The sequence below is a fragment of the Gopherus evgoodei genome, chromosome 1, assembly GCF_007399415.2.
Source record: "Gopherus evgoodei ecotype Sinaloan lineage chromosome 1, rGopEvg1_v1.p, whole genome shotgun sequence".
In the NCBI taxonomy this organism is placed as follows: Eukaryota; Metazoa; Chordata; order Testudines; family Testudinidae; genus Gopherus; species Gopherus evgoodei.
The window spans coordinates 197,557,307-197,583,166 of NC_044322.1; the positions used below are offsets into that span (position 1 = coordinate 197,557,307).

Below are 25,860 nucleotides of genomic sequence, written 5' to 3' on the forward strand. Positions count from 1 at the left end.
CAAAATTGGGACTGTCCCTATAAAATCAGGATATCTGGTCACCCTACCATTAACAGAGATGCTGTTCAAAACTTTTTTTGGCTCGTGGGGTCAAGAACTTGTTGATATAAGGCTCAGTGTTTACTTTGATTCAATCTCACTTGACTATGGTAAATAAAGTGACCAGATTAAGATAGCATTTCTTGTTCTGTTGTCCCTGTGTTTAGGTTCAGATTTCTCTCTTTGGGGGGGGGGGGGGCAGGGAGACATTAGCCTGAGGAATTGTTTTATAATGCTTCATGTATTTTCTATTGATTCTCTACTAGCATTATTTCTGCCTCTGTAACATTAATTGTCTGCATCTCACTTAGAATTAAATAGTTTATAGGAAAGCAAGTTAATTTGTGTGTTGTTTTTAAATGGGACCTTGAGTGATCAAATTCTTTCTGCTTTTCTATGGTACCAGAGCCCATTATGCTTTTCATATGGGAAAAATCTACCCCTTTGCCTTGGCACCCAGATGCAGCAGCATTATAGCAGTGGTATGTTATTGTTTGCTACTATTAACAAAGCATGCAAAACGTGCCATACATAAAATTAGTCTTTGCACCCAAAGAGCTTTCAAACTAAAATTGTGCTGTAAGTTTTAAGTATGACGTATGCATACAGTTACTGAATTGTTAGGAAAAGTCTTATTCCTCAGTCTTCCTAAAATAGTTTTTAAAGTGACAATGTAAAACCCAGTAGAAATCATTCTGTCTTCCTCAGGAGGCTTATTTTTACAGATCATTTTCCACTTTCTTTTATAGGCTGTTGAATACAGACAGATAAAATGTTATTGGTACAAAAGTAGAAATTTGAGATTCTGGTACTGTTCACCATAGGAAGCTAAGAGTATATAAGGGATATCATTAAACTTGGATGTACAAAGCACTAATGAAATGAACTGAAGCAGTTACATTATTTTCTAATTAACCTTAAATATTACTGCAGGTCACAGTAGGAAAGTGTTAAATATTGAACAGCAAAACAAGTTTTAACTATTAAATACGCTAGTCTTAAAGTGCCTCTGATTTCCCAAACTACTCCTGAAACAACATAGAATAACTGGCAAAATATGCTAGCTTTCTGCAGAGGGCCATGTGGCCCATTTTAGATCCCTTGAAGTGGGATCCATGGATAACTGAAATGAAGAAAGTCCTGTTATAAAGTATGCAGGATAATTGCTAATTTGGGGGCAAATTCTGAGAGATACTTGGCTCCTGTAACTCCTTTACAAAATAGATAAATATGAAGGTGGCCAGCTCTTCTTTGGGTTGCTCTAAAAATTAGCAGTCTGTGTCTAAAATCCTGCTACCTGCTGACCTAAATTAGTCCGCAGTTATGCCCTGCAATTTGAATGCATTACTTACCCATTTATACCATTGATCAGTGTTTCATTTACCAAGCTATTCTCCCAAATTCAGGATATTATTTATTCAGTCTCTTTCCCTCAACATAAACAAGTGAAAGATCTAGTTTATCTTGGGTGATCAGTTGGGTCAGGAGTCTTCTTCCTATGTTGCATGAATCAAGCCAAACAGTCTGATAGGGTCATCATGAATGACTTCCTCTGTTGGTTTATTTTCAGTGGCTAGCTGGACCCTGTTAAGATAAATACTAGTTTGGGAAGCCAGGGTGCTGTTTTTAGATGGCATCTCTTCTTCATTCACTTCTAACGAAGGAGCTTTCTTTTTCCTAGGCTTCCTGTGTTTTTCCTTGATGCTGTGATTAAGGGAGGCATAGCACATCTGACTTTCAACGTCCACCTGAGAGGAAAATCATTTTTATTCAGTTTAATCCTTTTCTTAATCACTACACCTTTTAAGATTTTCAGCTTCTTAAGGCAACCCACCAGTCTGGAACCTTCAGCATAGTGTTCTTGTGAGATGTTTCAGTTTTGAAGGATGAGGGGTGTATTGTATAAGTCAATGGTTTGCAAGTTATTGTCTGCCAAGGACCCCTTTGGCATCTGACTAAATGTCCTGGATCCCTTTAGTTTCTGGTGCTGTTGGAACATATCTGCCAATGTGACCTCTCTCACACAGCATGTGCGAGGTCCTGCTGTGCAGAGGATGCCATTTTGTTCTCTGTGCTGCAAAAGTGCCAAAATGCTGTTGTGTTCTGGCCAGGCTCAAGGGAGAGACCCCTGCATAACCAGGGTGGACACCCAGGGGTGTGAGAACCCCACTTTAGGAGCTACTGGTATAAGTCAACTCCAAATTTTTGGCATCAGAGACATCAATAGATGGTTTCCCAACCCTGTTTCTTCTTTCCTGGTAAAGAGTTAACTCAGATTGCCAGGTTTTTTGCAGGGTATGCAAAATCCTACACCAGTTTTGCTCTGGGAGTAGGGAGGATGTGTGTTATTGGCCACAGGATGTGTTACTGACTCTGGGTCTTACGTTTTTAGGGTACTTGTACTGGGCATGTTAGAGATAATCAAATATAGAACTGTATCCCTAATGGATTCATGGTTACCATGTTTTTCCGCTTGCAACTTATTTGGCAACTTATTATTAGCAATGGTTAGCAACATTTTTAATTTCAGGCCATTGCTTAATTTATAGTAGTGGATATCTCTTCCACACAACCAGAAATTCTGGTTTTCTAGTTTTTAATACAGCATCTCAATACTAAATGGCTGAGCACATTAGAAAACATTGGTAATCAAAGTACTAAAATGACTTCAACATGTAATCTTTCATCTAATCTTTCATGAGACTAATGGATGAATTGACAAGTTTGACACAGTTGACACATCTGACTGGTACTTAGCTGCTTGCAATCCTCAGACTTCCTCAATTAAGGTTCTGATGGAGCAAAACATCTACATACATGCTTAAGTGCTCTGCTGAATTGGCGTGTCCATTTTTGTAAGGAGAAGACTGAAGTCTTGGGTTATATTCTGCCATTGGGTACATATGAGGAGCTCTGAGGCAAAATGCCTTCCTTAATGCAGAAGGCTAAGAACAAGAATATAAATAAGGGTACCTTTACTTCATTAGCATGTCTCCGAGGCTGGGACTTCATTTGTTCATAGCAACATTCATCTAGAGATTAGAAATGAGAAAATTTCATAGTGGTTAGAAGATTCTTCCTCTGATTAAAGAGTAAACAGACACCCTGTTATAGAACTCAGTTCTCCAAATCTACTTCAGTGGAAATTCAGGTTCTAAACTATATTCCCCCTCTCACTCTCCCAGCTGCCAGGAAATAAAAAGCTAGGAAATCCCTGGGTAGAGTTTATTTTCACAGTATCACAGTATTGGATGGTATTAGGTTGTCCAGAAAAAGTTTTACAGTTATGGGATAATTTAAAACATTGACAGACTTCATAGTGCCAGTCACCATATGATTTGTCAGGTCTCACAAGCTAAATATTGCTGAGACTGTATACCTGGGTAAGAGAAATACCTGGAGTCAGGGTTAGAGTAACAGCAGGGCCCTTGGGCAGGGCCAAAATGGCAAGGCACTATTCCTTGCTTTGCCACTAACTTTCTATGAATTTGGGCCAAGTTACCTTTTATTTTCATGCCTCATTTTATGCTCTGGTAAAATGGACATCTCTTTCCCTCATAGAGCAGTTTTGAAACTGAGGGTGTGAACACAAATTTGCACTGTTTCTAGTTAAACTGGTTAAACCCCCTTGTGAACACTGTAATCTTTGAGTTTAGTTTAAACCTATTGCTAATCTCTCTGTGGAAAAAACAAAATAAGCCTAGTTGAATCTGAAATAAGTCCACGTAGCCGCCTGTGCTGGTTTAACATTGCACCTTTAGTTAAACTGGTGCAACTCTGCATGTAGACTAGCCCTCATGTGCTTTTGAGAATCTTTAAATAGCCCTCTTCATTCACATATCTTAATGTCTGGAGAGTAAAACAGAAAACTCAGTTTGCACTAGTCAATCCATTGTCACAGCACTATCCCAAGATCTAGGTCAGTGGTAGGCAACCTATGGCACGCATACCGAAGGTGGCACACGAGCTGATTTTCAGTGGCACTCACACTACCTAGGTGCTGGCCACCGGTCCAGGGGGCTCTGCATTTTAATTCAATTTTAAATGAAGCTTCTTAAACATTTTAAAAACCTTATTTACTTTATATACAACAATAGTTTAATTATATATTACAGACTTATAGACAGAGACCTTCTAAAAACATTAGAATGTATTACCGGCACATGAAACCTTAAATTAGAGTGAATAAATGAAGACTCGGCACACCACTTCGGAAAGGTTGCTGACCCCGATCTAGGTTAATATTATGGGAATTAACACATTTTGGTTTTAAAATGAGCAACTGGAGGCTCACTGCTTCGCTCCCCTGTAACTGGAACAAGTGTGTATCCATTTGATCAACAAACAGGGCTTCAGAAATTCACGTTTTAGGAGACATTCATAAAGGATGTTAATCATTCTGTCTCTAATTATTGTATGTTGATTTTAATAAGTTCTTAGGATAAGAGATCTTACCTAAAATCTCTTGATTGAGGTTGCCATAAACTGGGCATTCTTCAGTATAATCATCATCATAGCTATAATGGGGAATCAGAAATAATTTTAATTCACTATGTAATTGTTCATTGAAGTATCTTATGCTGCACATAGTGAACCTGACTCTTTTTTATTTAAATTGCAGTGGTGTCTGGAGGCCCCAATCAAGGTTAGGAGCCCATTGCACTGAGCAATTTTCATATAGACCTATATACATAGATAATTAACAAAAACCAGTATGGGCCTTAGAAGAGTCCAAATAGACAAGACAGGTGAAGTGTGGGAGACAGCAGGTATTGTTTCCCAGATAGGAGAACTGGGGCAAGGTGTCTGTGGAACAGCCAGGAGTTGAACCCAGATCTGAGTCCCAGTCCAGGATCTTAATCATAAGATCATCCTTGTAGTTCACTTGAAGAATTGAATATGTTTGTAATGCATTTTGTAAAAACCACATTTAGCCCAAATATTTTCTGACCTTCAAAACTCTACAAACTGAAGGTGATGAAAGCGTAGAGAAGAAAAGCAGATCTGAAGAAGGAAAAAGAAATCATTGGCAAATGCAATCCCCAGTTTGCATTATAGAACATCCAGAATCCTCCAGGTCTTGGTGCTCAGAGCATCTTATACTCGATGAATGGTATAATTTAAAGGCTAGATATTTTTAAATGGTGTGTGCCCAAAAAATGGTAATTGTGCATGTAGGCTTTTGCATACTGAAAGATGTTTCGTCTGACACATTCCTAGCTATGTACTTTATTTTGTGTCTAATCAGAATGAATGAAGCCATGGAGTATAGTTTTTCAAATGGTATTTTTCATTGTTTGGGCAGTTATGGCTGTCTACATGCTAATTTCAGACAAATCAATAGTAGGGTACTGTTGGAGGCATTTTTGTATTAAGGTTTTTATGTGTTTGTTTTGGGGTGGAGAAGGGCTTTGTCAATGTCTGTTTTCTGAAAAACATGAGGTTAGATCATCCAGAGCCAGTTTTTTTTGTTTTGTTTAAATATTCTGTAAAATATAAGTACAAATACTGAGAGAGTATGGAGTGGTAATTAATCAGAACAGTTAGCAGTGAGTTCAGAGGGCTCATCTTCATTCTCGCTGAGGCCAAGCAATAATAAATACCCATTTAGCCTGCTATCCTAAACTGATTAACTCTATCATGCTTCTCATACTACTAAGTGAACTCCCTCCAACTGCTTAATAAAGTGGGTGCAATATCTCCCATTACAAGTTGCATTCTTTCCTTCATTTCTTAAGCCCCCCTTTTAGCTGTAAAAATATTTCTATGTACAGTAACTCCTCGCTTAACGTTGTAGTTATGTTCCTGAAAAATGTGACTTTAAGCATTTAAAAATGTTAAGTGAATCCAATTTCCCCATAAGAATTAATGTAAATGTGGGGAAAATTTTTTCACCAGACAAAACTGTATATTGTATAGATATACTGTGTGTATGTTTTAAACAAACAATTTAATACTGTTCACAGCTATGATGATTGTGAAGCTTCATTGAGGTGATGAAGTTAGAGGGTGGAAAAGGGTGGGATATTTCCCAGGGAATGCCTTGCTGCTAAATGATGAACTAGCACTTGGCTGAGCCCTCAAGGGTTAACAGTTTGTTAATGTAGCCTCTCACACAAGGCAGCACGAACACGAGGGGAGGGAGACAGCATAGCAGACAGAGATAGACACACAGCTTGTGGGGGGGGGGGAGAGAGAGAGAGAGATGCACATTGCCCTTTGAAGTAAGCTGACCCACTCTTAACTGCATTGTCTTTTTAAGTGGATCAGGAAGTTGAGAGAGCAGCTGCTGTCCCAAACTCTCTGTCTCTGTCTGTGTACCCTCCCTGCTCTATATAGGGAAGGGGTAAGCAGGGTGCAGAAGCAAGGGGGATACCATGACATTAGTGCCCCCTTCCCCTCTGCACAGCAAGCAGGAGTCTCTGGGAACAGCTCCAAGGCAGAGGGCAGGAGCAGTACATGGCACTGGGGGGAGGGACAGCTGAACTGCCAGCAAATGATAGCCTGCTGGGCGGCTGCAGCACAGGGAACTTAAGGGGAGCTGATGGGGGCAGGGGGGGGTGCTGCTGGTCTACCCTGGTTTCAAGCCCCACCAGCTAGCTGCAATGGACTGCTCTTCCTGCAAGCAGTAGACCAAGCAGGCAGCAGCCAAAGGAGGTTAGAAGGGAGCATTGCACAACTTTAAACAAGCATGTTTCCTAATTGATCAGCAACAAAACAACATTAACTGGGACATCTTTAAGTGAGGAGTTACTGTACATCAAACAAGACCCTTCATATGTCCTCTGGTCCATTCCTTCAAATCCCACCATTGTAACTTAATACTCTATTTTAACTTTTTAAAATCAGACGTAATTTATCTTCAACATACCTTGGATTATATTCTTGATAGTCTCTGTACGTGTAACCTGGAAAATATTTTAAAACACGAAGTTTAAGCAGAAAGAAAATATTAATTGTGTAGTTGTTGAACAGTTCCATCTGCTGTCTTCACGGCTTTGTTCTTAACAGAATTGTATTGTGTGACTCATGGAGAGAAACCTGATGCGAGTCTAAGAATGTCTCAGTAGCATTGTTCATGTTTGTGTGAGATTGAAAGCTGTAGGCTCTCAGATTCAGATTGGGGATATCTTTTTCCTCAGGAGTATCTAGATTTAAATTGTGGCTAACGCAGTTTATTAATATTCTGTGCATTGCACTAATGCCTACAAGCCCCCATTAAGTCCTCATTTTGCTAAGTACTACATATATACCCACCGTAAAAAAAAGTCACTCTGCCCAAAGAATTTACAGTGTAAACTTATGATGCACCACACTAGGTGGAGATAAACAGGATGTGGTAGAACAAGGAAACAATGAAAGAATGCTGTGTGAGTGAGCAGTAGCCTTGGCAGGCTCACTACCTTTTCCTCTTCATTTGGATTTACAAACATTACTAGTGATGTTTCAGCAAGGGGTACCTACTGTTACACAAATAGGGAAAGTGAAGCAGAGAGTCCCGTGACATAAAGGGGTTAATTGTTGGAGCTGGGTTTAGAATTCAAGAATTCCTGGCTCTCAGTTCTGCGTTCTGACCTCCAGAATGTGCCTCTCAGAAAATCTGATTGCGTGAACATCACATCCTCAATCTCATTGCTCCCTTGCTTAGTTCTAGAAATAATTTCATTTTCATGATAAAAAGATTTTACCTTGCAGCTCATTGAGTAGGTGTCACCTTAGCAGCTCTCAGCCAAATCCTTTTCCTTGTGCACTGCAAGTACCAGTTGTTTACATAGGACTTCTTTATTCACAATTTGTATACCTGTGTACTGGTATAGTTAAAGCAATATAACCCCCTCTCTAGTAGGGACACGGTTATACCACTCCAGGGGTGGTTATATCAGTATGGCTTACTCCTATATAGGAAGGGGAATAAGCGACCTTAATACTGGTGTACTATATCCACTCTAGGGGTTGTACTGGTATAGTTGTTTCAGTTTTTTTTTAAATCATAACCCTGTTCAAAAATAATTATACCTATGTAAAATCTGTGTGTAGGCCAGACCAATAGTCATGGGCTAGCATCCATGAAGCAAAATAAGTCACCTATTTGTCAGCAATAGGATGGCTTGACAGTTACCTTGGTGTGCACAATCTCTCTCTCTCTCACACACACACGCGCGCAACCCCCCCCCCCCCAACGCCTTTTTACCCTCTTTGGAGCAGAGCTGAATTTCTAACGAAGAAAAAATTGAATTTGGATGAAATCTAAAATTCAAATAAGCATTCCTGAATTCAGAGGGAGAAAATATTGCCGCCTAGATTCATAGCTTGTATTAATGTGTACATATAGTGCTGTTGTGTCTGAAATTCAGGTAGCTAAAACTTACAGATGGGGGAAATTGTCTACATGAAATATGTTGAAAACATTATCTGAATTAAAATCTGCCCCTTCCTCATGTCTGGCTGACTTATTTGGGAAGAGTAAGTTGGAGGATTGTTTTTCAGCTTTTTTTAATCATTGAGTCATACTGATGTTTTGAAAGCTTTTTGTTTTTCGTTGTCATACCATGTAACATCAGGTATCAGTGCCTTGCAAGTCAAAAATGCATTAGTACTAGAACAATTTTTGAGAAAAAGATTCATTTTAAAAACATTGTCTGCTTGCCAGAAAATTCCCAGTGGTGACGAATTTGTTTGTAGTCTCTCTCAAATACTCAAACACAATCTTTTGCGTACGCATGCGTGAACATCATTTCTTACCTTTTTGCTTGTTTGCTATGCAGTATGAAATGTTTATGACCAATGAAACAATCAGAGCCATAGTCATAAAGGCTAGAAGTCCCCAGATTGAATAGTGGCATTCAAACTCCATTTCTGTAACAGAAAGCAAATTCCTGCATATTATGTGTTGTCTAATAGCTGCACTTCCCCCCCACCCCCTTTAGTTGAGGTGGTGACTTTAATTTTTTTATTCCAGGCACAGCCACTAACATGCAACCCAATTAAATACTAGTGAGAACATCTGGATGTCAGAGTAGGAAACTAGTCTTATTAAACTATTTGTAGTGATGACATGTAACCCCACTCTGGGGGTACATCCAGACTACCTGCCGTATCGGCGGATAGCTATCGATTTATTGGGGATTGATATATCATGTCTCATCTAGGGAATACCATAGCTGAAGTTGCGTATCTTACATTGACACCCCTTCCCGCAGTGTAGACCAGGCCTAGGTCAAACCAAAATGCTGTTATGCTGTTATCAATTTATGACTACCAAACTACTAGGAAAATAGAAAGGCTTCTGCCACACAAATGCACAGATATGTTTCAAAAACTGCTAGTTTGTGGCTGAATTACATGGGTTGGTGAGCCAAATTCTGAAGTTATGGACAAACCTTTTATATGAAAATTAATCTGGAATAAAGTATAGTGTGAATTGAAGGCAGATTAACTAGTCCTGATTAACTCCATGTGTGGACATTCTTATTCCAGAATTAGTGTACCTTATTCCAAACTAGTTAAAACTAATTCTGGAATATGAGCATTCCCACATGGAGCTAATATGGAATAGGTGTTCTGAAATAACTCCTTGGATAGTCAAGGCCTTTTTCTCTATTCAGGCAAAACTATTGGCTTCAGTGGGAGTTTGCCTCTTTAAAGACTAAGACTTCATTATTTGGTCGTATATTGGGACTTTTTTTTCCAAAGGGACCCCAAGGGTTGGTCTATTCTTGCATCTTTATGTTTCTGTTCCTTCTCCGCATCTCCTTTCCAGTGAAAAATTTTCTCCCTCTTACCCAACCAAAAACTGCCATTTTCTCCTCCTGATCAACTGGGCTACTGATCGAAGTCTTTCTACCCTGGCATTGAGATGAGGGAGAGAAGTTGAGGACCAAACGCAGTAAGAATACAAGCAGTTGGGAGTTCATGGACCTCACAAGTGTTTCAGAGGCAGATCTTGGCAATAATAACTTCAAAGGAACCCTAAAGTAATAACCAGCCAGTATTAATTGTGCATATAGTGCAGGGACATAGGGACAACTTGAGGCTTCTCCATCCCATGTCCTCCTCTCCTTGGTGCTCCAGACAGGAACCCAGGCAGGACCCTCCCTCACCAAATGCCTTCCTCATTTTTCATAGTGGTTCATCTTGTGATGCTAACTTAGCTCATCCAAATTCTCCACCATCAAGCCTAGGTGAGAAGACCATAGTGTGTTTCCAACCTCCTGCTCTGACGTAGCCATAAAACTGGGCAGAGTGTCATGCGTCTGACTACTCATCCGCCAAGAGGTAGGAAAACTATTCCCAGAGAGAAACACTCAACTGTATGAGTAGAGGCAACCTGAATCTACATTTGCTTTTTTGTAGGTTCTTGTGTCTCCCATCATGGCAGTATCTGAGCTCTTGAAATGGATCCCTGCAGGGGAGGGAGAGTGTTAAAGCACTTGAACTCCAGTAATGTTGCAGGAAAGGACTGAACTGGAAAAGGGGCCAATGGGGAGGGAGGTGGCAATTGGAGTGAGTGTTAATCAGCAGGTCTGATCTGACCCTTAATGTCATTCTCATTTGATGTCCTTGAACTTCCTTTGCCTATTTTTTACAAAGGTCTACAGGGGGAAAACGTTTTCTTTGCAGGAAGGGCCGGGGCTTTCACTCCTGTTGAGAAAAGACAGCTCAGCTCATTAGCTGCTGCTCAGCTCGTTAGCTGCTGCTCACCTGGAGCATTGCTCCCTCTGGTTGCAGCACTTTTCATTCCCTAATGATGTACATACTGCAAGAGCTGCTTTAAGAAAAAAAAAAAAGCTGAGCAGTGGTTGCTTCTGTATAAAATGTCCTTTTCATAAGGTCCAATCCATTGGTTATTAAAGTCAATGGAAAAACACCAAATGATTTTTGAGGATATTGGATCACACCCTTAGAATTCAGTTTTGCTACCACTGAGGCCAATGACAAAGCTTCCATTGATTTCACTGGGAGCAATGTCAGGATCACAATTATTCTCCTGTGTCTGTACAGGACAACTGCTTAGTAGCCAGAGCTAGAAATGTACCAGAAGAGCCAGGAGATGCTACTTGGTAGTAAAATTGCTCCCATCACAAATTGCACAGGTCTCTGGTGTAAGATTCCTTCCCCCACAATTATTCCTCCTCACGCACAATTATTTCAAATTTGGTGACAATATATACCTCCGGACCAGTGGCACCACTATGGGCACCCGCATGGCCCCACAATAAGCCAACATTTTTATGGCTGACCTGGAACAACGCTTCCTCAGCTCTTGTCCACTCACACCCCTTCTCTACCTAATGCTACATTGATGACATCTGGACCCATGGGGAGGAGACTCTGGAAGAATTCCACCACGATTTCAACAGCTTCCACCCCACCATCAACCTCAGCCTGGACCAATCTACACAGGAGATCCACTTCCTAGACACCACGGTGTGATGGGTTGGATCACAGAAACCCCTCTGGGAGTTGCCACCTGATGTGCCAAAACTACCTCTGCTCCTGTTTTCCTGCCAGTGCAGGACTCCAGCACCCTGTCTTGCTGAGCCAGACACACTCATCTGTTCCAATAAAGACCCAGGGTCTGAATTACGTGCCACAAAGCTGTAGGTTCACCTGAAAACAGCTCACAGAAGTGTTTCTGTCTTTAACACCCAGATGCCCAACTCCCAATGGGGTCTAAACCCAAATAAATCCATTTTATGCTGTATAAAGCTTATGCAGGGTAAACTCATAAATTGTTTGCCCTCTATAACACTGATAGAGAGAGGTGCACAATTGATTGCTCCCCCAGGTATTAATACATACTCTGAGTTAACTAATAAGTAAAAAGTGATTTTTATTAAATACCGAAAGTAGGATTTAAGTGGTTCCAAGTAGTAACAGACAGAACAAAGTAAGTCACCAAGCAAACTAAAATAGATTTGCACGTTTTATGTCTAATCAAACTGAATACAGATAATCTCACCCTCAGAGATGCTTCAGTAAGTTTTTTCCTCAGACTGGACACGTTCCAGGCCTGGGCACAATTCTTTCTCCAGTACAGCTCTTATTCTAGCTCAGGTGGTAGCTAGGGGATTCTTCATGATGGCTCTCCTTCTTTGTTCTGTTCCACACCTTTATATATCTTTTGCATAAGGCAGGAATCCTTTGTTTCTCTCTGGGGTTTCCACCCCCACTCACTGGAAAAGCACCAGGTTAAAGATGGATTCCAGTTCATGTGACATGATCACATGTCACTGTAAGACCCCAAGCCTTCATTCCTCCCAGCCTGACTCACAGGAAGGCTTGCCTGCAAACAGACCCCCAGTCAATTGTCCTGGTTGATGGGAGCCATTAAGATTCCAAACCACCATTAATGGCCCACACTGTACATAATTCCAGTAGACCCTCAGAGTTATATTTCTAGTCCCAGATACAAGAATGGTAAATTTATAGAAACAGGATGATCACACTCAGTAGATTATAAGCTTTGTAATGATACCTTACAATAGACCTTTTGCATGAAGCATATTCCAGTTTACATTATATTCACTCATTAACATATTTTTATAAAACCATATAGACTGCACAATGTCACACACGGTACAAATAAGTGATGGTCACATTAACACCACCCTATACTGAAAACCCACCACCTGCTATGCCCACCTTCATGCCTCCACCTTCCATCCTGGGCACACCACACGATCCATCGTCTACACCCAAGTGCTGAGGTACAACCGCATATGCTCCAACCCCTCAGTCAGAGACCAACAGCTACAAGATCTTCACCAGACATTCTCAGAACTACGATACCCACACAAGGAAATAAGGAAACAGATCAACAGAGCCAGACGTGTACCCAGAAGCCTCCTGCTGCAAGACAAACCCAAGAAAGAAACCAACAGAACTCCACTGGTCATCACCTACAATCCTCAGCTTAAACCTCTCTAACACATAATTAGAGACTGTGAACTGCTAGCCAACTAAAAAAGCAGTTTCTCCTCCCTTGGTGTTCTCACCTCAGCTGCTAGAAGAGGGCCTCATCCTCCCTGATTGAACTAACCTCATTATCTCTAGACTGATTGTGGCCTGCATATTTATACCTGCCTCTGGAAATTTCCATTCCATGCATCTGATGAAGTGGGTATTCACCCACGAAAGCTTATGCTCCAATACATTTCCTAGTCTATAAGGTGCCACAGGACTCTGTTGCTTCCCCCACATCTTTGTAGAATTGTTTTTAACCATAACTTTCTCTCTGAAAGAATGTTGTTGGTTGGTACACACTATCATCCACAGCCACTTTTTGAAGCATTTTAAACTGTCATCAAATTTCCATTCCTTGCTCTTTCAGCCTTTTCAGCCTCTCCCCCGCAGTATTCATTTGTATAGTAGTATGATGATTTTATCTGTAGAGCACCAACAATGTGTTTCTCATTGTGTCCTATTGACTCAGTCACTGCAGGTTTTCAGGGTGATTTGACCTGAGGCAACAAGGAGGTCCAACAACTTGCCAGGATACAGTGGCACAGTGAGTGTATGGCATAGCCTCTCTTAGAACTCTCTGCTTCCCTGCTCTTTGCTGAAACCACATGGCTGCTTCTTCGTTGACAGCCAACTGACTTGTAATCAACTTGATACTCAGGCTGCAAGTTGTTTTCATATTAGGGCCTTAACCCTTAAATAAGAGAGAGAGAATGGCATACCGGGACCTCTGTGTCTTTCCTGAGTCCCAGGGAAGTCAATGGGGCTTCGTAGGTACAGAGATCTGCCAGCAACAGGGGCTAAGTGGGGTTACTTAGATTAGGGTTGGAAGAGACCTCAGGACATCATCTAGTCCAACCCCCTGCTCAAAGCAGGACGAACATCAACTAAATCATCCCAGCCAGGGCTTTGTCAAGCCAGGCCTTAAAAACCTCTAAGGATGGAGATTCCACCACCTCCCTAGGTAACCCATGCTTCACCACACTCCTAGTGAAATAGTGTTTCCTAATATCCAACCTAGACCACCCCTACTGCAACTTGAGATCATTGCTCCTTGTTCTGTCATCTGCCACCACTGAGAACCTCCCCCTTCAGGTAGTTGAAGGCTACTATCAAATCCCTGTCACTCTTCTCTTCTGAAGACCAAACAAGCCCAGTTCCATCAGCCTCTTCTCGTAAGTCATGTGCCCCAGCTTCTGGATCATTTTTGTTGTCCTCTGCTGGACTCTCTCCAGTTTGTCCACATGCTTTCTGTAGTGGGGAGCCCAAAACTAGACACAATACTCCAGATGTGGCTTCACCAGTGTCAAATAGAGGGGAATAATCACTCCTCTCAATCTGCTGGCAATGCTCTTACTAATGGAGCCCAATATGCCGTTAGCCTTTTTGGCAACAAGGGCACACTGCTGACTCATATCCAGCTTCTCATCCACTATAATCCCCAAGTTCTTTCCTGCAGAACTGCTGCTTAGCCAGTTGGCCCCTAGCCTCTAGTGATGCATGGGATTCTTCCGTCCTAAGTGCAGGACTCTGCACTCATCAGGTTTTTTTTGGCCTAATCCTCCAATTTGGTTAGGTCACTCTGGACCCTAGCCCTACCCTCCACCATGTCTACTTCTCCCCCCAGTTTAGTGTCATCTGTGAACTTGCTGAGGGTGCAGTCCATCCCATCATCCAGATAATTATTAAAGATGTTGAACAAAACCAGCCCCAGGACCGACCCCTGGGGCACTCCGCTTGATACTGACTGCCAACTAGACATCGAGCTGTTGATCACTACCCATTGAGTCTGACAATCTAGCCAGATTTCTATCCACCTTATAGTCCATTCATCCAATCCATACTTTTTTAACTTGCTGGCAAGAATACTGTGTTAGACTGTATCAAAAATTTTTTGCTAAAGTCAAGATATATCATGTCCACTGCTTTTCCTATGTCTCATCATAGAAGGCAATTAGGTTGGTCAGACATGACTTGCTCTTGATGAATCCATGTTGACTGTTCTTGATCACCTCCCTCTCCTCTAAGTGCTTCAGAATGGTTTCCTTGAGGACCTGCTCTATGATTTTTCCATGGACTGAGGGGAAGCTGACCAGTCTGTAATTCCTTGGGTTCAACAAAGTGTAGAATATTTTGAGCACTATAACCACATTGCTCCTTCTGATTCAATCAACCTTTCTCTCTCTCTCTCTAATGTTAGCATTCTCTCACATGGGTCATGAAACCTCCTTAGTGCATTTTCTTAAATATTAAGAAAAATATTTTCTTGGCAAGTGCAGTCCTGGTTTCAAGAAGCGCTAATTTTTTTCTCCTTCTCCCAGAAGACACACTGCTGCAGTCAGATCACAGCTGTTGCTACCTATGAGACTTCTCCCATTATTTTGCAGTGCATCTGAGACATCATTCAGACCTCTGCTTTCTGAGACCACAATTCTGCCTGCCTAAAGTATTTCTAGGCTCTCCTTAGCTATGCTGTCTGAACACCAGTAACACCTTGTATGTTTACAAGTGCCTACCATCTGAGGATCATGAATAGAACTTGGACTTCAGATCCCTATGAAATATGTGTGCATCGCTCCCCTTTCTTCCTCAGGAGGAAATGAGGAACAAAGGGTTCTTCTTCGAGTGATTGCTCACATCCATTCCAGTTAGGTGTGCGCGCCGCGCGTGCACGTTCGTCGGAAACTTTTTACCCTAGCAACTCCAGTGGGCCGGCAGGTCGCCCCCTGGAGTGGCGCCGCCATGGCGCCCAATATATATCCCTGCCGGCCCGCCCGCTCCTCAGTTCCTTCTTACCGCCGTGTCGGTCGTTGGAACTGTGGAGCGCGGCATAGCTGTCCTCCACGTCCCTAGCTCTCCTAGTTTCTATCGCTTGTTTATCGCTTATCTCTAGTTCTATAGATAGTTGTTAATTAGTATTGTTAAGTAGATAGTTTAGTAAATAGCTGTTAAGTAGTTCCTGGCCGGGGGGCTTAGCCCTTCCCGGCACCGGGCGCCAGGCTCATGCCTGTTTCGCCAGGCTTCAAGCAGTGTGCGGCCTGCAAGAAGCCCATGCCTACCAGCGATCCCCACGAAGCGTGCCTGAAGTGCCTCGGGGAATCGCACAGATCTGACAAGTGCCGCATCTGTAAGGCTTTTAAGCCGAGGACAAAAAAGGAGAGGGATCAGAGGCTCCGAACTCTCCTAATGGAGGCGGCACTTGACCCGTCGACTTCGCAGACTGTGGTTTCGGCACCGGCACCGGATCGCTCCGGCACCGAGAAGACTCCTCGGCACCGACCTTCTCCGGCACCGGAATCAGTGCCTAGGCCGTCGAAGTCTAATACTCCGGCCAGGCAGACCCGGCTTGAACGCCCGGCCTCGACATCGGCCGCGGCGCCGCCGGCACCGTCAGCACCGTTGACTCCGGGCCCGGCGGGTCTGTTGAGTCCGGTGCCGCCGAGCTCCCCCATGAGATCTGGGGTTGAGATAATGGTCCCATCCACACCGGAGACCTTCGCCTCGGCTCGGGACCTTATTGCCCTGACGGAGCCTACTCGGCTGCCACCCCCGGTTCCTCCGGTGCGGGTCACGTCCAGAGGCAAGCCCATGATGTCGGCACCGCCCTCGGACAGTCGTTCGCCATCCAGGCCCCGACGTCTTGGGCGCTCCAGATCCCGACGCCGCTCGCAGTCCCGGCACCGCTCCCCTCAGCGGTACCGGTCGCACTCGCGGCACCGGTCGGCATCGAGACGGTCGCGGTCAGGCTCCAGTCGACACCGGCACCGCCACTCCAGGAGCAGGTCCCGACGCTACTCACCGCACCGGTCGACCTCCCGGCACCGAGCTGGTGGCAGGTCCCGGTCCCGATCTCGCTCGACCTCCCGGCACCGAGCTGGTGGCAGGTCCCGGTCCCGGTCGATCTCCCGGCACCGAGCTGGTAGTAGGTCCCGGCACCGAAGCGGCGCCCGGCACCGTGACAGATCCCGGTCCCGAAGCAGCGCCCGGCACCGTGACAGATCCCGGTCCCGAAGCAGCGCCCGGCACCGTGACAGATCCCGGTCCCGAAGCAGCGCCCGGCACCGTGACAGATCCCGGTCCCGGCACCGTTATGACTCCCGGCACCGGTCCCCGGCACCGAGACGATCCTCCGTGCCGGCCCGCGCAGACCCGTACCATCCAGGGTCGGCCCCGCCGTGGCCCTCCAGGCAGCCGTCCGTGTCCTCCCAGACGGACAGCGGCTATGCGCTGGGCACCGACCGGCAGGCGGCGCTGTTTGCTGATCCGCCGCTGCAGGACCAAGGCCCCCCACAGTGGGGATTCTGGACACCCTGGGCGTACCATCAGGCCCAGGGCCCCCAGCAGCTCCCTGCTAGGCCGGCGACTGCGGAGCGTAGGGCCCCTGAAGCCTCTTTGTCTCGCCCCCCTCCCTCCCCGGAAGGGGACGAAGGATCCAAACAGCAGGACTCCGCTGCGGCTCCGGAGACAGAGGCGAGGGCTGAGGAAGACCCTCAGTTGGACACTATTGTGCCTGGGGTCTCATCATCCTCCTCCCCGGATGAGGCGGTGGCGGGTACCTCCTCCAACAGTCCCCCCCCGCTGGATCTCAGGGCGCACCAGGACCTCCTCAGGCGATTGGCTCAAAACCTGAGTCTGCAGGCAGAGGAGGTCTCGGAGATAGAGGACCCAATTGTTACCATCCTCTCTTCCGATGCCCCCACCAGGGTCGCCCTGCCGTTTATACGGACCATTCAGGCCAATGCCAATACTATCTGGCAGTCCCCGGCCTCCATCCCTCCGACAGCGAAAGGAGTCGAGAGGAAGTACATGGCCCCTTCTAAGGGGTACGAATATTTGCATGTTCACCCGACTCCCGGTTCACTGGTAGTGCAATCGGTGAACGATAGGGAGCGTCACGGCCAGGAGGCTCCGGCCCCCAAGTCCAGAGAAGCCAGGCGGATGGACCTCCTTGGCCGTAAGGTGTATTCGGCTGGGGCGCTGCAGCTCAGGGTCTCTAACCAACAGGCCCTGCTGAGCAGATACGCCTTTAACTCCTGGGTGGCAGTGGACAAATTTAAGGAGCTGCTGCCACAGGATGCTCGCCAAGAGTTCACGGCCATCTTGGACGAAGGCAAGAAGGTCGCGCGCACGGCCTTGCAAGCCTCCTTGGACGCTGCGGACTCGGCTGCCCGTACCCTCGCGTCAGGAGTTACGATGCGTCGCATCTCCTGGCTGCAGGTTTCCGGCCTTCCGCCAGAGCTCCAGCACACGATACAGGACCTTCCTTTCGAAGGCCAGGGCCTGTTTTCCGATAAGACAGACCCCAGACTTAAAAGTTTAAAGGACAACCGGGTCATTGCGCGGTCCCTCGGGATGCACACCCCCGTGACACAGCGTAGACCCTTTAGGCCGCAGCAACAGCAGCACCGTCGGCCGTTTTCCCAGTTCCGCCAGCGGCAGGACCCTTACAGGCGCCGCGGCAGGAACGGGAGGCGCAGGCAGTCGGGGAACCAAGGGGGGCAGAACCAAGGCTCCTCAAAACCCCCGCCTGGTCCTAAGCCTTCATTTTGAAGGTGCGCTCGAGGGCGCAGTAACAGTTTCCCCTACGGATCCTTCCCCTCCGTTTTCCAACCGCCTTTCGTTTTTCCTCCCGGCGTGGTCCCAAATAACATCGGACCGCTGGGTCTTGAGCGTGGTGCAGACGGGGTACCGCCTGCAGTTTGTTTCGTTCCCTCCTTCCCGCCCTCCTTCCTCGTCCCTCTTCAGGGACCCCTCTCACGAGCAATTCCTTCGGCAGGAGGTGCGGACGCTCCTCAGCAAAGGAGCTATAGAGGCGGTTCCCGAAAACGAGAAAGGCAAGGGGTTTTATTCCCGCTATTTTCTGATCCCCAAGGCCAAGGGGGGCCTCAGGCCTATCCTCGACCTGCGAGAACTCAACAAATACCTCGTGAAGTTGAAGTTCCGCATGGTATCCCTGGGGACCATCATTCCATCCCTGGATCCGGGAGACTGGTACGCCGCCCTCGACATGCAGGACGCGTATTTCCACGTTGCCATTTGGCCACGCCACAGACGCTTCCTCCGCTTCGTTGTGGGGGCTCGTCATTATCAATTTGCGGTCCTCCCGTTTGGCCTGTCCACGGCCCCGAGGGTGTTTACAAAATGCATGGCAGTTGTCGTGGCGCATCTTCGGCGCAAACCGTGTCCACGTGTTCCCTTATCTGGACGATTGGTTGATTCGGGGCACGTCGGAACAGCAGGTGTACAGCCATGTCCGCGTGATCACCGGCATGTTTGCGAGTCTGGGCCTCTTGATAAACACAGACAAGTCCACCCTGAGGCCCACTCAGAAGGTGGAATTTATCGGGGCCGTCCTGGACGCCACTGTGGGCAGGGCCTCGCTGCCTCGGCAGCGGTTCCAGACCATGGCGGCGATCGTTCAACGCTTGCGGTCAGCCCCGTTGACGTCAGTGAGGACATGTCTAACCCTGTTAGGCCACATGGCGGCGTGCACTTTTGTGACCGACTACGCTCGGCTCCGCATGAGGCCTCTCCAGCTGTGGCTTATCAGTCATTACAGACCAAGGCAACCGCTAGACATGTTAATCACAGTCCCCCAGAAGGTCTTAGATTCCCTCGGCTGGTGGGTGGACCAGTCCGTATTGTGTGCGGGTCTTCCCTTTCACCCGTCTCAGCCCTCGGTATCCCTGACAACGGATGCCTCAGATTTAGGCTGGGGGGCCCACCTAGGGACCCTGTGGACGCAGGGCCTATGGTCCCAGGAGGAGGTGGGGCTACATATCAACATGAGGGAGTTGAGAGCGGTCCGCCTTGCTTGCCAAACGTTTTGTCATCAGCTTCAGGGTCGTTGTGTAGCCGTGTTCACGGACAACACGACGACCATGTATTATATCAACAAGCAGGGCGGCACCAGGTCCTCCTCCCTGTGCCTCGAGGCGATACGACTCTGGGACTTTTGCGTAGCCCACTCCATTCACCTCAGGGCTTCCTTCCTTCCCGGAGTACGGAACACGCTGGCGGATCGATTGAGCAGATCCTTCCTGTCACACGAGTGGTCCCTTCGACCGGACGTCGCTCTCTCCATTTTCCGGAGGTGGGGTTATCCCCGGGTGGACCTCTTTGCGTCCAAGGGGAACAGGAAGTGCCAAGCGTTCTGCTCCTTTCAGGGCAGGGAGCCGGGGTCGATAGCGGATGCCTTCCTCATCCAGTGGTCGACCCACCTGTACTATGCGTTTCCTCCGTTCCCTCTGGTTCACAAGGTCCTCCTGAAGGTGCGCAGAGACAGGGCTCGTGTGATCATGGTGGCCCCGGCATGGCCCAGACAGCACTGGTACACCATGCTGCTAGACTTGGCCGTAGCCGACCCAGTTCCCCTGCCCCTTCATCCGGACCTGATTACCCAGGACCACGGGTCCCTCTGTCACCCAGACCTGCAGTCGCTGCACCTAGCGGCGTGGCTCCTGCGTGGCTAACTGGTTCCGAGCTGCGCTGCTCCACGCCTGTGAGAGAGGTGCTCTTGAGCAGCAGGAAACCATCCACAAGAGCCACATATTCGGCAAAATGGAAACGCTTCTCCTGTTGGTGCGTAGAGAGAAATCTCCGCCCTATGGAAATTTCGGTATCCGAAATCTTAGATTATGTTTGGTCCCTCAAAGAACATGGTCTGGCCTTATCGTCGTTGCGAGTCCATCTGGCAGCTATCTCCACCTTTCACCCGGGTGCGGACGGTCGCTCCGTTTTTTCTCACCCGACGGTGTCGAGATTCCTTAAGGGGCTGGAACGGTTATTCCCTAACGTCCGTCCCCCTGCTCCAACCTGGGATCTTAACCTGGTGTTGTCCCGGCTCATGGGGCCCCCCTTTGAGCCGTTAGCTACTTGCTCCCTGCTTTACCTCTCTTGGAAGGCTGCCTTTCTAGTAGCTATCACCTCAGCTAGACGGGTGTCGGAACTCCGAGCCCTTGTGGTGGACCCCCCATACACGGTCTTCCACAAAGACAAGGTGCAGCTTAGACCACACCCTGCCTTTCTACCCAAGGTGGTCTCAGCCTTCCACGTCAACCAAGAGATTTTCCTCCCGGTTTTTTTCCCAAAACCTCACTCCTCAGGCAGGGAGCAGCAGCTCCACTCGCTGGACGTCCGTAGAGCTCTCGCGTTCTACATAGAGAGGACCAAACCCTTCCGCAAATCCCCCCAGCTTTTCGTGGCGGTAGCGGACCGTATGAAAGGGCTTCCTGTCTCCTCCCAGAGGTTATCCTCGTGGGTTACGTCCTGTATCAGGACCTGTTATGACTTGGCCCATGTCCCTACGGGCCGTGTGACTGCGCATTCTACCAGGGCGCAGGCGTCGTCGCTGGCTTTCCTGGCCCGTGTGCCCATCCAGGAAATCTGTCGGGCAGCGACCTGGTCATCGGTCCACACCTTTGCTTCCCACTACGCCCTGGTCCAGCAGTCGAGAGAGGATGCGGCCTTCGGAACTGCAGTGCTCCATGCCGCGACTTCTCACTCCGACCCCACCGCCTAGGTATGGCTTGGGAGTCACCTAACTGGAATGGATGTGAGCAATCACTCGAAGAAGAAAAGACGGTTACTCACCTTTGTAACTGTTGTTCTTCGAGATGTGTTGCTCACATCCATTCCACACCCGCCCTCCTTCCCCACTGTCGGAGTCGCCGGCAAGAAGGAACTGAGGAGCGGGCGGGCCGGCAGGGATATATATTGGGCGCCATGGCGGCGCCACTCCAGGGGGCGACCTGCCGGCCCACTGGAGTTGCTAGGGTAAAAAGTTTCCAACGAACGTGCACGCGCGGCGCGCACACCTAACTGGAATGGATGTGAGCAACACATCTCGAAGAACAACAGTTACAAAGGTGAGTAACCGTCTTATCTCCTCTAAACTTGCTCAGGGTCACATAAGTCTTGTGGCAGAGCCAGGATTTGAACTCTGATTACCTGAGTCACAGTCCAGTACTTTAATCACAAAACCATCCTTGCTCACCTTGCTGTCTCACTCCTTCTGAAGATATTGATTACCCTTCTCCCCTCCCCAACCTTTCTTTTTGCTTTTCATTTTATTGCCAGGTATGGGGAAGAGAAGGAAATGACATGGCCTGAGAAGGAAGAAAGTATAAGGAGCTGTAATGGAAACCAGTAGCATAAAAATGTCACTTCTGCATTCACTGGATTAGAAAGTTTTGTAGAAGAGTCTCCCAAATAGTGAGTTTTAAGATGACTTGAAAGTATTTAAAAATGGAGATGGTGCCCCTTTCTGAAGTGGAGAAGGCCTGAAATTTAAAACAAACAAAAATCCAGTTTGTTCTTTTACTTAAGGAACATTGTGAATTTTAATCCTCCCTGACTTTCCTGGAGCAGAAAGAGGAATTTGAGATGTGAACTGAGCTTTCTCAGCCCCTAACTGAAGAGGCAGGGGTTACTGAACCTTTAAAATGAGCAGTTCTCCCAGCAATTTTGGGGGCATTTGATTTAATTTGGCATTAATAACAAACCAATATTTCAGTCTAGATAAAACTCACTTCTCAGTTAATCAGGTTTAACTTCCTTGGTATTTTAAGATGTCACAAGCCTCCTACATCTTTAGAATCTCCTAGCAAAACTAGGAGATGCAAGATCTGAATTTCAAATGTAAAAAGACAATCAGATAATTAAAAAACCCACAACTATTTAAAAGAAAATAAAAAAAGGCTTGTAACTTAATTAAGAAATATTTAAAAGGGCTGAGGGGAGGGACACGCCCAATTGAGCTTTTTCCTTAGGGGGTCACTTTACATTTAAATCTTAAAATTATTTTCCAAAGCCCTCATTCAAACATTCTGTTGTTGGCTTTTATTTAAGTTGGAAATATAAATACACACACATCCCATTTCTGTTCTGAATCTTTAATCGTTCTTACATAAGTGAACACATATTTGATCTGCTTGTCAGCCAACATTTTTTTTATATTTCATGAACAATGAGTCTTAAGATATCCATAAAGACCTAAGAATGCCTCTCCGTGTGTCTGACCCTTTTTAAATGTAAATTTCAAGCTAATTTCACTATCTAAACAGAAAATGAGCAATATCTTGTATTTCCATATCCTAGCTTTATAGATGCATTCCCCATTTGATTCTTTATCACCCACATGCTTGCAATAGATTCCAACCTGTATTTACTATGCTAAATGAATTATTTCAATATCCACAACTTTGGCGGCAGTGGTGGGAGAAACCCAATAGCTCTGCACAGAAAAGAATGTCCCTGCAGATAATTGAAGCTCTCTCAATATGTGCTAACAGGTGTAACCTGCAAAAATTGATCTGCTGTGCAAAAGATCCCCAAAAAATAAAATTAAGGGGGACCAAAAAAGTTGAGGAAAAATGGAAAAAAGAATATTTCTCTATCATTTGGATTGCTCTATGGATTAATTTCTCTAACTTTAATTCTCGTCCACATAATCTGCTGCTATATATTGCAAAAACAGTACATTTTGTGTAGACGAGAGATTGTTTTTAAAGATCTTTATCACCACATTTGGTTGCATTATCTTCATTTATATGTAAATAAGTGTGATCAAACTGAACCCTCTTTTAAAAAAAACAAGACAAAGATTGAAACAATTGAGTTGTTCATTTTTTTAAAAGTCTTGGAACAAAGAAAATCTGTAGGAATAATTGTAGCTTGACTATAATAAATCTGCAATTTCATCAAGGGCTTCTAGGATCATTTTCAGACTCTGACAAAGAAACATAAAGGGCTAGATTCCAATAATTTACTTGCTCTCAAGAACAGCTTGCTCCAGGTACAAATCTTATCAAAGTCAATTGGGCTGCTTTTGGAGCAACATGCGCCTCTGTGTGTGAGGAAGAGGGTCACAGTGTGGTCCAAAGAGCTTCATAAAACAACTAATAAGAACCAGGAATTCTAGGTTTCAATATTTGTACCTTGTGGGAGGATATATTTAATACATTACATGATTGTATATTAAAAACACTTTGCATTTGGGTCTTTTCTGAATTAATGCCACTTTTTGTGCTACTCTGTTTCCCCCAGCCAAGGGATTACTGGTTTGCAAACAAAAGGTCAAATTGAGAGGGGAGACTAAATGAATCACAGACCTTCCTTTTAGCCCAAGGGTTCTCAAACTGGGGGTCGGGACCCCTTGGGGGGGTCGCAAGGTTATTACACGAGGGGGTTGCGAGCTGTCAACCTCCACCCCAAAACCAGCTTTGCCTCCAGCATTTATAATGGTGTTAAAATAAATATATAAAACGGTTTTTAATATATTGGCAGGGGAGAGGGGTCGCACTCAAACTTGCTATGTGAAAGGGATCACCAGTACAAAAGTTTGAGAGCCACTGCTTTAGCCTGTACATTTCAACAGCTGGATGGTACGTGTATGCTTTTTTTTGGTTGCTGCCCTTTGTTTAGCATATTCTACATTGCTTTGTACATTGATAGTACTGTTATAGTGCTAATAAAACGTTTGATTCTTTTAAAAACAATTCTGGCAATGCAATTGCTTTTTACCCTTGTCTAACCCCCTTCTTCAGACATCTTGTGAATATCTTGTCCTGTTTGGAATCTAAAATCCACTCTCTTCTTGCTCATCAGCGCCGATATAATCGGAAAGGGGGGGGCACAGCAAGGCTTCTCCTACAGAATTAATTGAGGGCTGGCGAAAGGTGGTGAACTGACTGGTTTGGGAGCAATCAATCAGTTATCTACCCTCTAACTAGCTACAGCTTGGGCTGCTGCAGTGCCAAGCTTCCTCACATTGCTCCTCTACCCGATTTAGAGAAGCCATCACTAAGCGGGATCAGACAGTTCATTCTCAGTTCGGTTCTTTCAGCTGAAACTGCTACGAAGGCTTCTCTAAGTCAGGTACAGGAGCAATGTGGGGGAGCTTAGCACTGCAGCAGCCCAAGCTATAGCTAGTCAGAGGGTAAATAAATGATTGCCCCCAAAGCAGTCAGTTCACCACCTTTCCCCAGCCCCCAATTAATTCTGATTTCTCATGGAAACTGACATCTGTCCGCTTGGAACTGGATTCACCACCTCCTCTAACTCCTTGTATCACAGAGGGAAATGTATTGAATTACATTTGGGGACTACCAACATGATCCAGATTTTAAGGGGTGATTTGGAGGATAAAAGTCTGTGGATTTTGTCGCTTCCATTGGTCCTTCTGCTTCTCTGCGCAGACTAAATTCTGACTTTGTCTATGAAAAGAAAATATTCTTTCCAATTTAACAGTGGGATTTTCTGTAGTAATGACCCTTACCCAAAAATCCATTAAGTGACTGAATGTTAATTTTAATGTTAATAAAGCTTCCTTGGCTGTGAACTTTAAAGACAGGTTTGATTCCCTGGAAAGGAGTCCTTAACCTGCAGTTAATTAGAGCCTGGCTAATTGCTTTTTAAGATCTCACATACGAAGTTTATAAGGGGAAAAAGCACACAGTAAAATCAGATCCCCCAGTGCAGGCAAAAATTTTAAGTCTAAAAATGATGCCAATGTTTCTTCTTTAACAAATCTTCATGCACTTTGGCCCACTTAGCTGGAGATTAACTAAGGTTTATGCTGATGACTCACTATTAATATTCAGACTTTGAGTCTCTAAGCAACATACTTGGGGGATATGTAATCCATTGAAACACTTTTTCTGTACAATACATCCAGAAACAAGAGATTAGGAAGAAAAGACATACCTGTTCATATATTGCTGTTTTGTAGCAAGACCTCCCCCTTTATCTCAAACAAAATTTGGCTTTAAAATGTTGGCAGACGTTGATGTGCTGTTCTGCTTTGGCCTTGCAATTTGAGTATGTACCTGAAGACTTCGATTCAATCTTAAGTCTTAA

The 25,860-nt window shown here is 45.5% G+C and overlaps 1 protein-coding gene across 1 annotated transcript; it reads right to left on the bottom strand.

The window, feature by feature from the left end:
- Positions 1–25: 25 nt before the first annotated feature.
- LOC115660574 (T-cell receptor-associated transmembrane adapter 1) lies at positions 26–25,860 on the bottom strand. Its single transcript, XM_030582099.1, has 6 exons — positions 25,708–25,860; positions 8,782–8,895; positions 6,911–6,947; positions 4,495–4,556; positions 3,013–3,071; positions 26–1,787 (listed from the first exon to the last, which is right to left on the bottom strand). Exons 2-6 carry the CDS (start codon positions 8,891–8,893, stop codon positions 1,536–1,538), a joined length of 522 nt encoding a protein of 173 aa, XP_030437959.1. The 5' UTR covers positions 8,894–8,895; positions 25,708–25,860; the 3' UTR covers positions 26–1,535.

What these genes read in the sequence shown, in the direction of transcription:
- LOC115660574 (XM_030582099.1), bottom strand. Translation starts at nt 8,893, where the DNA reads ATGGAGTTTGAATGCCACTATTCAATCTGGGGACTTCTAGCCTTTATG. An exon ending in TATCAAGAATATAATCCAAG is followed by an intron (nt 4,557 to 6,910) that starts GTATGTTGAAGA and finishes TCCCCATTATAG; the next exon opens with CTATGATGATGATTATACTG. An exon ending in GACATGCTAATGAAGTAAAG is followed by an intron (nt 1,788 to 3,012) that starts GTACCCTTATTT and finishes TTTTCCTCTCAG; the next exon opens with GTGGACGTTGAAAGTCAGAT.